Raw genomic sequence first — 12,671 nt, forward strand, 5'->3', positions numbered from 1 at the left:
AAAAAGAGCTGGAAATATGTGGTTCTAAATATACATACACATATATATGCATTTGCAAATATAGTAATAATATAATTACATTAACATGGATCTGATAAATGTACTAGACATTAACATATTATATATACAACAGATGCATATTATAAATTTTACCTGTTTCTTCAACTGGAAAGTTTTCTTTTAAAACTGTGGACTGTTGGGAATTCCCTGGTGGTCCAGTGGTTAGGACTCAGTGCTCTCAGTGCTCTCACTGCTGAGGGCCTGGATTCAATTCCCGGTCAGGTAACTAAGATCCCACAAGTGCACGGCGAGGCCAAAAAACGAAATAAATGAAACTATGGAATGTCTTCCCTGAGTCACTTTTGAAGCAGAAATTTGGGGTTTGTAGTCTGAAGCCTGCTGTAGCTAGAGAACTATTTATCTATCAAAGTTTCTCTAAGCAGCGTTTTACTACTTGTCTTATGACTGATTCCTTGATCTTAAATCATTCTTCTCTGGAGATGCTGCTTTACTTTTATAAGTTGAAAGGTAAACTTGGTGCATGATGACAGTCTGGTGGGTTTTATTTGAGCATGTCATAACCTTTAAAACAACTTTCACTCTGAGTACATAGTGATGCTTATGCTAAAGTCTCAGTAAGCATACTGTCCAGGAAATTTGATTGTTTGCAAGTGTCAGAAAACCAACTAAAACTAGCCTAAGCAAAAAAAAAAAAAAAAAAAAGCTCATGGAACTGAAAAGGCCAAAAGCTGCAGCTTAGGCCCAGCTGGATCCAGGCGCCCAAATCATGGTCAGGAATCTGACTCTTTCTTCCCTGTTAGCTTCCCAATCTCAGACAGACTCTTGCCTCACCTGTAGGAAAGTGGCCACCAGCAGCCCCAGCACCCTACAAAGTAGCAGTTCCAGGGAAAGAGCCAGCATCTTCATTGACAGTGGCTTGGATCACGTGGCTTCCCCTGAACCAATCACTGAGGCCAGGGGCAAGGAATGCTCTGATTGGCCAGGCCTGGGTTATGGTCTCACCCCTGGGGTGGAAGGGTCAGAATTCTATGGACTCAGGATTGTCAGGGAAAGGGTGTCTTCCCTGCAAAAAAATTAAGGTGCCCATCCAGAAGATGGAAGAAATGGATGCGGGGGAGGCAAAAACAAAGAAGATGTCCATGACATTAGGAAGCATTCCTATTGCCTAAGTGGAGCCTTGCTAATGGGATTTGCCACTAGGGATCTGGGAGGAGGAAAATGACAAATAATCCACTTTTCCATTGGAAAAGTCCCAGGCCAGTCTCCAAGGAAGCAGAGTTGCTCATTTCTCTCCTGTGGTGAACTGGTGTGATGAGAAGCTCAGAGTCTGGGCCTTAGTTGTCCATCCCCAAGAAGGGTGGTGTTTCCACGTTCCTGGGACCTCTGAATAGGGCCCGTTTTTGAGGAGGATGTGGCTTTACTGTACCGGGGGTTGAGAAGCCGGCAACTGAGTGAATGACCAGAGAGTATGGTGCCCTTCAGAACAAAGCCTCTTTCTGGTCAAGCTTTGTCATCTCCTACCTGACCTTGTAGGATTTCCTCTACCCTGTGCTCTTACAGGTCCCGTGGGGACTTACTTATGTGATGAGAACTCCTGAGGCTGGGTGTTTTATATCAAAGGCGATTTCCCGAGACCAGTGAAGTGGAGGGCACAGGGCAGCAGACAGCCTCAGGCTCGGCCTCTGCAGCAGAAACTCACACAAAAGGACCCCTGAGGCTGTGTTGTCACCAGATGTCTACAGGCGATGCAGATGACATCGGGGGAGGTGGAGACGGGATCGCGGGCTGAACCCTTAGCATCCTGCTGAGACAGAACCCAGACTCGGTCAGGAACCAGGCCGCGTCCTGCTTCCTCTGGCAGACCACACCCTTTGTTACCAAATCAGAACCACGTTGCTCCTTCTCTGAACTTAGTTGATGATCATTCATTCATTCATTCATTCCGTCTCTCTATCTGGCAAGACCGAATTGAAGCAGGCCAAGTCTAGGGGTAGCAAAAGCTATTTGCAAAAATCCGGCTGTTTTCTCATTAGATTCTATTTCCCATTTTATGGACTGACCAGGAAGCTGATTAGAACTTGAAAGGAAAGGAAAAACCGTAAGATTGAAGATTTACAAGAAAATGGGAAAATTAGATGGGCCAGATCTCCTTTAACACAGCTGGGAAAACCCCAAACGAATGGCTTTTCTGAACAGCTCAAAGGGACTTAATTCTTTTAAGTTCCAAAACCTAAAAATAATGTATAACTTGGCGGTTCTGTGTTCTAAATGTATAACCCTGATTTCTCACACTGAAGCCCCGTACATGATTTACCCTTTTCTTGGGGACATAGAATTATTACCCGTCTCTGAGTTACGGTGACACCCCGGTAGCTGTTGAGATAAAGGCCATTTGTCCTGGCACCAAGTAGCACCCTCTCCTGGCTTCTGAGATCTACTGGCCATGTTTTCTAGTCTCCATTCTGTCTTTCCAGGTCCATGGCTCCTCCATGCTGCGGTCAGTGTCCCTGCTCGCCACCATCACCCCTACCCCCCAGGCCCTTCCAGACCATGGGAATTAAGCTCCACATCTATGTATGTTAAATTCTTCTGTAAGGAAGCCGGTCTCTTCTCCCTCCTTTATGTATTTACTCACTAATGTATCTATGTCAGTATGGATCCATGTATACTGATTTTACACTTTGAATTATAATCCAATACTCATTAACTTGTTCATCGCTCAAATTCTTCCAGCCTTGGCCACTGGGAGCTCTTTCAGATTGCTTGCTGTGTCCTTGAGCATCTCCCCACCTTTTCGTTTTGGGCACTTGCTTACTCTCTGCTGTTACAAGATGCACCAGGCTTAGCATGTGTTTTCCCCATCCCAGCCCCAGAATCAAAGTGCTTTTTATTTACACTCCATTTGCCAACTGTTCAGCTCAGTCAGCGAACACCTACCATGAGTAGCAGGCACTCTGCTGGGTGCCAGCACAGCCAGCAATTGGCTGGTAAATATTTAATGACCAGCTCTCTGGGAAAAGTAAAGTACATGGATGCATAGCATAAGGTTTACTGATATAAAGAATGTGTAGCACAGTCTTTCCATGTAACAAGATATACAGTACTCTTTCTTGTAAATTCTATATAGCCAGCTGAGTCTCACAGAATGCTTTCATTGACTTTAGGTGAACTCTTGTATCCATAGCCAATTTCTCATTGCAGTTGACGAATGAGAGAGTTCCCAACCTGAGCACTGGTGGGTATTTTTGGATTTTTGGATTTATGAATAATACAAGTGAAAAAAGAAAGACGTTAGAACTTCACATGTTCATCAGTGACATGAGTGACTTTGTTGCTGCATCAGATAATAATTTTTAAATACTGGAAGAACGTTTCCCCAATTTTTTGCTCTATTCATAACATAACGGCTAAGACACAACATGCTTTTGTATAATCTGCATTGTTAACATTTTCTCCATTACCGTCTTAAGTCTAGGCAATCAACAAAACAAACAAACAAACAAAATCAAGCTCTACATGAACCACCATTATTAAACCTATTTATAAAACTTTTTAAAAACCAAGCCCTCATTTATAACATTTCCTGATTTCTATGGTGTAATACGCCCTCCACGGTCAATTTCCAGCTCCCAGTGACACATCCCTGAATACAGAGAAGGAAAGAGAGGTGTGGTAACGCATTACTATGTAACATTTCCAACAGAAACATATAGTAGAGTGAAATAACCTCAAGAGCATAGGTAATAATAAAATAGAGTAAAATAATTAGGAAGGGGTGACTTTTAAGTTTGTATACCAATTGTTTCTGATATAATTTAATTGTAAATTTATGTAAGTTAATTCTTATTAATGGCTGTGTTTCTCAACCAGTTGGCAAAATTCCTGGACATTTAACAATCAGTTCTCGTGGGCGGGTACCAGCTGGCCCCAGCACTCCTCTGGTACAGCAGTGAACATACCACAGGTCTTCCCGGATGGAGTCTGGGGTCCTCTGAGCTGCTTCCAGGGCGTGGCATGTACCAGAAAGAATAACACTTCCATAAGACAGTTGTCAGTGTTCCTAGAAAATCCCATTTCTAAGTAGCCCATGCGATGTCTTGTGTTTTTTCACACCATCTAATGTTCATTTCCTTTTTTTAACTTGGAAAATATCCTATCATTCACTAACCAATCGTCTAAGATCCGTTTGTGAGTATGGAAAACAGGTAATAAATCATGACTTCGAGTAACCTAGAAGTCCTAAGAGCACAGGTATTGGAGTCAAATTGTGTCACCACTTCCTGGCCGTGAGAGGTTGGGCAAGTCATTTAACCTCTCTGAGCTTCAGTTTCTTAATCCACACAATGAGGGGTAAAATGCCTCCTGCAAGATTATTCTGGAGATCAGATGAGACCACATGCATTAAGTGCCCAGCACAGTCTGTGGCACATCTGTGGCTTCTCTACACAGTGGCTCATAGTCGTTGTATTGTCCACAATTACTTACAAATGGCAGAGCACATAACAAGCTCTCCAAGGGCAAGGTCTAAGTTTCCACCTTCTCTGCAGGCTCCAGGGCTTCCTGGCAGAATTCATGTGTACTGTAGGCACTCGATGTGCAAACTACTTCGAAGTTTTTTTAGGGTGTCCCATTCAACTTACACTCTTTTCAGGGTTAGAAGCAGATATTGGGGAAATAACACAAAGAACAAATAGATAATCTGAAAAAAAATGGATAGTGATTTCTTGAGTAAATAATTGACCTGTGTTTATTAAAGCTAATATAAATTCAGCCGTGGATGTGGTCATGGTTAATCCAGGTGGTTGACATCTCCTTTTTTTTTTTTTTTCGGTACACGGGCCTCTCACTGTTGTGGCCTCTCCTGTTGCGGAGCACAGGCTCCAGACACGCAGGTTCAGCGGCCATGTCTCACGGGCCTAGCCGCTCTGTGGCATGTGGGATCTTCCCGGACCAGGGCACGAACCCGTGTTCCCTACATCGGCAGGCGGACTCTCAACCACTGCACCACCAGGGAAGCCCCAACCTGCTATTTTAAAGGTAGTATGGAAAAGAAATCAGGAGTATCACATATGCTACCTCAAAAACAAAACTAAAAACCCAACCATGGCAACATACCATATGGTCAGAGAACAGACACAAAGAAAGAGAAAAGGCATTAGCATGTATTTTTGAACTAAAGTTTCTAAAAACAGACTTGAAGACTTCCCTGGTGACACAGTGGATAAGAATCCACCTGCCAGTGCAGGGGACACAGGTTCGAGCCCTGGTCTGGGAAGATCCCATATGTCGTGGAGGAACTAAGCCCATGCGCCACAACTACTGAGCCTGCGCTCTAGAGCCCACGTGCCACAACTTCTGAGCCCATGTGCCCCAGCTACTGCAGCCCATGCGCCTAGAGCCCACACTCCGAAACAAGAGAAGCCACCACAAGGAGAAGCCTGCGCACCACAACAAGAGTAGCCCCCCGCTCGCGGCAACTAAAGAAAGCCTGCACGTAGCAACGAAAACCCAACACAGACAAAAATAAATAGAATTAAATCTAAAATAAATAAATAATAAAAACAAACTTGTTGATAACTGACCTTGACCCCATGCTTCCTGTACAGCCCAGAGCTAGCTTTTAATGTGAGTCTTCTTCTTATGTTTGCTTTTCTCCCTGCCTGTATCGTTGTAGTTGCCAGCAGCAATTTCTGAGAAAACCTTGACCTTCCCTTTGATAAAGCAAGCCGGGAAACTAGAGAAAACCAACTTTAACCATCCAACTAAAGCTACCCTCAACCAACATGCTTCAGAGAAAAAAAAAAAAACTTTATTTTTAAATTTTTAAACCCGAAGAGCTTGGAGTCTCTGCTGCGTTTATACATCTTTGGCTCCTTCCCACTAGGGGCCCTATCGTTCGGGCTCTGTGTGTTGCAAGCAACAGAAACCAGCTCTAGCCAGCCTCAGAGATGGAGCACTTCAGGGTAGCACTCCAGCCAGTGCTCAAAACCAGCTTCCTTATTTTCCCCACCATGTTCACAGCAGCATAGTTCTAATAGCCATGAGGTAGAAACCACCCAAGTGCCCATGACGCTTAATGGATTAAAAAAATACACTCTAAACTGTATGGTGGAATATTATTTAGCCTTAAAAATGAAGGAAGGGCTTCCCTGGTGGCGCAGTGGTTGAGAGTCCGCCTGCCGATGCAGGGGACACGGGTTCATGCCCCAGTCCGGGAGGATCCCGCATGCCGCGGAGCGGCCGGGCCCGTGAGCCATGGCCGCTGAGCCTGCGCGTCCGGAGCCTGTGCTCCACAACGAGAGAGGCCACAGCAGTGAGAGGCCTGCCTACCACACACACACAAAAATAATAAAATAAAAGAAGGAAATTCTGACATGTTACAACATGGATGAACCTTGAGGGCACTATGCTAAGTGAAATACGCCAGTCACAAAAAGACAGGTACCATGTGATTTCACTTATTTGAGGTACTTGGTACTTAGAGTAGTCCAATTCATAGAGACAGAATGTTGGTCACCACGGGCTGGGTGGCGGAGGCAATGGGGAGTTGTTGTCTAATGGTTAATAGAGTTTACGTTTTGCAAGACGAAAAAGTTCTGGAGATCCATCTCACAGAAATGTGACTATACATAACACCACTGAACTGTATACTTTAAAATGGCTAAGATGATAAATTTTATGTTGCAGGTTATTTACCACAATTTGAAAAATAAATAAAACGCTTCTCTCTCTCCATGTCTGGGCTCCACTCCCTCATGCTGGCTGCATTCTGAAGTCCCACCAGGTCACTCCAGATCCTGGTGTCCAGCCAAGTCTTCTTGGGTCTCCTTGGCTCTGATTGCATCACTTGCCCCACCACTGAACCAATCAGTATGTCCAGGGAGTGTGATTGGTTGATTGCTTAGCCCCACCCACAGCAATGGGCCGACAGATTGGGAGGGAGATTCTTGGAATTTCCAGAAGAGCCAGGTGGGTTGCGGCCTGTCCACTACGGCAGTGAACCACTTGAGGCATGAGATATGAGCACTCCCTTTAGCACCCTGGCAGTTAGTGGGCAGTGAGGCACATCTACCTGAGCATCCCAGCACAAAAGGGAATTCCTCCACACTACCCGTGGTCTCTCGATTTGTTTTCTATCAGGCGGGGGTAAAACATATTCAAATTTCCCCCTTCCCACCTTCAGCCCTTTCATTCGATAAATCTTTATTAAATCGATGAGGAAAGGTTGTAGGAATGATTGAGGCAAGACAGCCCCAGAGGAGAGGACGGGAAGGGATAGGATGGATGGAGAATTGAGTGCAAGGCAGAAGCAGGACACCTCAGCTTCTGAAAGGAGAGAAAGGAAGAAAGCTTAGGTGGAGACTGAGGTGCCCACAGTGGAGAGAAATTCGAATCTTCACATAAGGTAACAGAGTTCTGGAACACTGCCAAGTCCGTTCCTGAAACAGGTTTCAACGGGGCCAGTGTCATCATAAATGCTGGGCCAGGTGTTGCCAGGCAATTGGAGTTTGATTTTCCCAAACAGTGTTCTCCCTGACTCCAAAAAAGTCTTCAGGGGAATTCACCAGATTCTTGACTTGGCTGGGAAAGACTGTAGCTAAAAGACTGGTTTGGGAACCTGAGTGAGTGGAGAACCTTCCTCTTGAATACAATCCAGCTGGAGCTATAGGAAGTTCTGTCTGCCAGTGCTCCTATTTCGGAAGCATTCTGTCCTGTTTCTCATTCTGTGTCTGCAGTCTGCAGAAAGAGAAACGTGACCGCCACAGGCGGCAAACCTTTGAACTTAGCTTCTTCCTTGAAAAGTGTGTTTTTTTCTGCCAAGCGACTGGGGGTGGGGTTGGGGCAGAGAAGGGAGAGAGAGACAGAGAGGGAAAGAGCTTTCCAGAACCCCAGTCCCACCACCCTCTCCACCACCACCTGAGCTTGGTGAAGTCCTTAACCTCTCCAAGCCTCATTTGTAAGCTAGGAATAAGGAGAGCTCCTCCCCTTCAGGGCTATCACGAGAAATCGGTGAGTAATTACAATAAATGGTAGCATTCACGATGTCACGGTTTAACCACTAGGCTCGGGGAGGGACGGCCACAACAGCATTAACCAAGAAAAAGCCAGGTGTCAGCACCTCTCAGCATTTGCTTCTCCCGGTGTAGATGGATTTTGATGTGCTCTCTAATGAAAGTAGATAGAGACATCTTCCGCCGGGTCAGATGAAAAAAGGTTCCCTCGATAGATATTTATGGAGCGTCTGCCAAGAATCAGATGTGGCAGATGTTGAGGGTCACAGGCTAATGAGCCAGCTGGGTTTCGAGCCAGTTGGGGTGCCTGCCACCCCAGAGCTCTCGGCTTCGGGGGAAGAGGTGGAATGGGAGTGCCAGGGAGACACACAGTGTGGATGTGTGTGTCCTGGAGAGCTGGGCTTGAATCTCGGAGATGTGTTCATTCATTCTTTCAACCAATATTTAAGGACCTACTGTGTATGTGCCAAGGGTTTATTCTAGGAGCTGAGGATACGGTGCTGAGCAAGGTAGACAAAAAGCTGTCAGCCTCTCAGAGCTCAGAGGTGGCGTTGTACCAGCTCAGACGCTCACTGCCAAATCTGTGGTCCTGGGAAAGTCACTAGGTCTTGCTCAGCCTCGGGCTCATCACAGAGCATCAGGGGTATTAAATGAGGTAATGCATGTGAATCTCTTGAGTGGGTGCCTGGCACGAAGGCTGCACCCAATAAATGGTGGTGCGATAGTGTGCAAGGTGACCCATGGTGGGGACCGCCATCCCAAATTTGGGGAGAGTGTGGGAGGGATTCTTGGGAGAAGTGACTTATACGCCGAAATCTAGGGCAGCAATTATGTCGCCGGGACAGAAAGGTGAAGACCACCCCAGCTGCTCGTAACCTCCCCTGACCCTCTTGTCTGCCCCTGCAGGTCTCCTTCCCATGGGTGAGGGGCCCAGCACCTTGGCCAAGGCCACAGCCACCTTGGGCCACCCAGGAACTGAACCAGTCACCCTCACCAACACAGACCCCCTTCTACCCGGGCATCTGGACAGCGCCAGTGCAGAGGAGCTGGTCGCAGGGGTCCCCCGAGCCCCCCATGGTCCCACCAGCCTCCCACAGGCGGCCCGTGAGTGCCAGCGAGAAGATGTTCTCCTTCAAGGTGGACAGAGCCGCCCACAGCGTTCCCATCATCAGGCAAGGTACTCATGGGCGCTTCCTTGGCGGCTTAGGGGAGGGGCTTTTGCTAGGAGGATGGGTCTCAGTTTCTGCTTTCCCCTTTTTTTTTTAATTTTTATTGAGGTGCAGTTGATTTACAGTGTTGTGTTAGTTTCAGGTATGCAGCACACTGAATCTGTTCAACATATACATGTATCCACTCTTTTTTAGATTCTTTTCCCATATAGACCATTACAGAGTATTGAGGAGAGTTCCCTGTGCTATCCAGTAGGTCCTTCTTAGTTATCTCCTTTATGTATAGTATTGTGTATGTCAATCCCTCTCTTCCAATTTATCCCTCCCCCCTCTTATTCCCGGTAACCATAAGTTTATTTTCTACATCTGTAACTCTATCTCTGTTTTGTAGATAAGTTCATTTGTACCTTTTTTTTAGATTCCACATATAAGCAATATGGTATGATATTTGTCTTTCTCTGGCTTTTGCTTATGTTCTCTGGTTCTGAAGTAGAACATAATCAAATGTGAAAAAATTGGGATAAGCAGAAAGTTAGAAAACAGTAAAAGATAAGCTGTCACCCTTATCACCAGAATTCTCCCTGTTGACTTTTTGGTACAAACTCCTCCAAGACTGTGCTCTGCCCATCTGCACACGTCAGTACCTCTGTGGTGAGTGTGTGTGTGTGTTTGTACATATATATGAATATATATGAATTTGTATCAGAATCTAAATTTATATACTTCAACTCAGATGTACAGACATATTGGTAACTGAAATCCCTCTTGCCTTAGGAGGTTTTTAAATATTTTATTACCATTTTACAGGTAAGAGGAGACTGAGGCTTATGGAGAAAATTATTTCTCCGGAGGTTATGTATTCAATCTAATCTAAAATAACACTTTTCGGTCAAATTTAAGGCTGGTTATCTCAGTGACTGTCACTCACAGCCTGGTCACTTTGGGGACACACAGCCATCCGGGTTTCCTTCTCCCCCCTCCCCCCCAGAAGGCCTCATGGCACTTGGGGAGGAGACTTCCTGTCTGTCACCATCCTCTTGGCCTTGCCAGGCTTACTGGCAGAGTAGCTGGGTCGACTTAGTCCCTGGCATGATTCCCAGGTTTCTTCTGTGGCCACTGGTGTGAAGGTTCCATTCTCTGTTTTCTGTGTCCCAGCCCCAGACCCCTCTGAGTCCCCAGGTCTCTCGATGCCTCCACACCCTTCCCTGGTCTCACTCAGGACCACTCACCTAGTCCCTTCCCTCAGCCATTCAAATAATAGTTATTATTCTGAAATAAACAGACTAAGGAGCAAATGAAAGGTATCTCTGCAGTTTACATCATCATCATCATCGTCTAAGGAACGCTCATGTACCAACCGCCCAAGTTAAGAAATTACTCAGCCATTTACCCCCAGCATTTTTTTTAAATTTAATTTTATTTATTTCTTTATTTATGGCTGTGTTGGGTCTTCACTTCTGTGCGAGGGCTTTCTCCAGCTGCGGCGAGCAGGGGCCACTCTTCATCGCGGTGCGCGGGCCTCTAACCATCGCGGCCTCTCTTGTTGCGGAGCACAAGTTCCAGCCGCGCAGGCTCAGTAGTTTTGGCTCACGGGTCCAGCTGCTCCGTGGCATGTGGGATCTTCCCAGACCAGGGTTCGAACCTGTGTCCCCTGCATTGGCAGGCAGACTCTCAAACACTGCGCCACCAGGGAAGCCCCCCCCCCAGCATTTTAATGTGAAAACTTTCAAGCATACAGCAAAGCAAAAAGAATTTTATAGAGACAGCTCTCCTCCTAATTCTACCGCTAACACTTTGCTGTACTCTTTATTACATTTCTGTCTACCCATCCTTCTTGTCCTGCATTAATCCATCTTATTTTTTGGATGCATTTCAAAATAAATAGCACACATCTGTAGTCCTCCCCCTAAATGTTTTAGCACATATACCATTAACTAGAACTCAACATTTTTTGTCTCCTTCATGTAAAATGAACACAGAATGTGTATTAGTTATCATGATTGCATAACGAATTCTCCCCAAACGTAGCAGCCTAAAGCAAAATCAAACATGTGTTATCATCTATACGGTTTCTGTGGGGTCAGGAATTTGGCAGCAGCTTAGCAGGACGGCTGTGGCTCAGGATCCCTCGTAAGGCTGCAGTCATCTGAAGGCTTGACCTGGGCCAGAGGATCCACTTCGAACACGGCTGCTCACATGGGTGTCAGCAGGAGGCCCCGGTTCCTCACCACATGGGCCTCCCCAGAGAGTGGCTCAAGCGTTCTCATGACACGGCAGCTGCTCCTCCTGAGCAAGTGATCCTGGAGGACAAGATGGAAATGGCAACATCTCTTGTGACTAAGCCTCAGAAGTCATGCTCTGTCATTGTTGCAATATCCTGATGGTTACCCAGGGCGTCACCCTCCAGTGTGGGAGAAGACTACACACGGGCCTGAAGACCAGGAGGCGGGGATTATCAGCAGTCATCTTGGAGGCCGGCTACCACAGCCTGCCCTCGGGTCCTCAATGAATCACACTCCTCCTCCTCTCTCCCGAGGCCCCCCAAAATCTCACCCCAGTAACAGCATCGGCTCAAATTCCAGAATCTCGTCTAAATCAAGTCCAGGTACAGATGGGGCTCATGGGTGTAGTACGTTACGTTCAGCTCATCAAGTACTACTTCCAGAAATCTGAAGACCTCTGAACAAAGGGTCTGTCCCTCACACACCCAGCACATATTGGTGGGACAGACATAGCATCACTGCTACATACACTCCTCTTGTTCCAAAAGAAGAAAAACAGGAAACACACAGGAGTCCCTGGCCCAAAGCAGTTCTGAAGTCCAGCTGGTAAAATATCGGCAGTTCCTTGACTGGGCTTCAGTCCAACTCTTGCCCAGAAATGACTTTCCAGGGCTCTTGGCTCTGCCCCTGGTCCGTGAGTTCTGCCTTCTGAGTCGTCCTCCCTTTCCTATGAAAGGTGTCCCCTGGATGTGGCTGCATAGTTTTATAGCCTGCTTCCTGCCTGTAGAAGCTTGGGGGTCCAGACGCTTCTTTGACTTTTGTGGGTCTCTGTCAGTCTGAGTTGGCAGTGCTTCTTATTGGGGTTCATCCTATCAGGCAAAAACCATGCCCACAGACTTTTTTGTCACAAGCCCTTCCACCATGGGCTTCTGCAAAGACTGACAAAGGACAGAAGCTTCTTAGAAGCCCAGTTCTTTGACCGAAGGGTTCTCTTGGACACTGCCCTGGATCTGTATTCTTAACAAAGGATTTTACAACCACACCCTCAGCTTCTTCTCTGGACTGTGTTTTCTTGAGAGTGCCCTTGATTTGATTTTTGCCCAGAACCTGTTTCTTATATTTCATTTGCCACCTGGAGAGGCAGGGAATTTTCAAGCCCAGAGCATTGCCCTGATTTAACAGCCCTTCCTTTAACTGTCTCTCCCCCTCACATTTCACTATAAGTAGCAAGAAGTAACCAGGCAGCA

General features: G+C 46.3%; 1 protein-coding gene across 1 annotated transcript in view; it reads left to right on the plus strand.

Moving 5' to 3' along the window:
• The window catches only part of LOC308610289 (forkhead-associated domain-containing protein 1-like), a gene marked incomplete at its 3' end in the record, with an annotated part of 101,926 nt that overhangs the window by 27,738 nt on the left and 61,517 nt on the right, over window positions 1–12,671 (plus strand). The window contains exon 3 of the mRNA XM_081259480.1: window positions 8,940–9,210. Within this exon, the coding sequence (XP_081115606.1) occupies window positions 8,940–9,210 (271 nt within the window). The remainder of the gene's footprint in view (window positions 1–8,939; window positions 9,211–12,671) is intronic.

The sequence above is a fragment of the Mesoplodon bidens genome, assembly GCF_964165515.1.
Source record: "Mesoplodon bidens genome assembly, contig: HAP1_SCAFFOLD_349, whole genome shotgun sequence".
In the NCBI taxonomy this organism is placed as follows: domain Eukaryota; kingdom Metazoa; phylum Chordata; class Mammalia; order Artiodactyla; family Ziphiidae; genus Mesoplodon; species Mesoplodon bidens.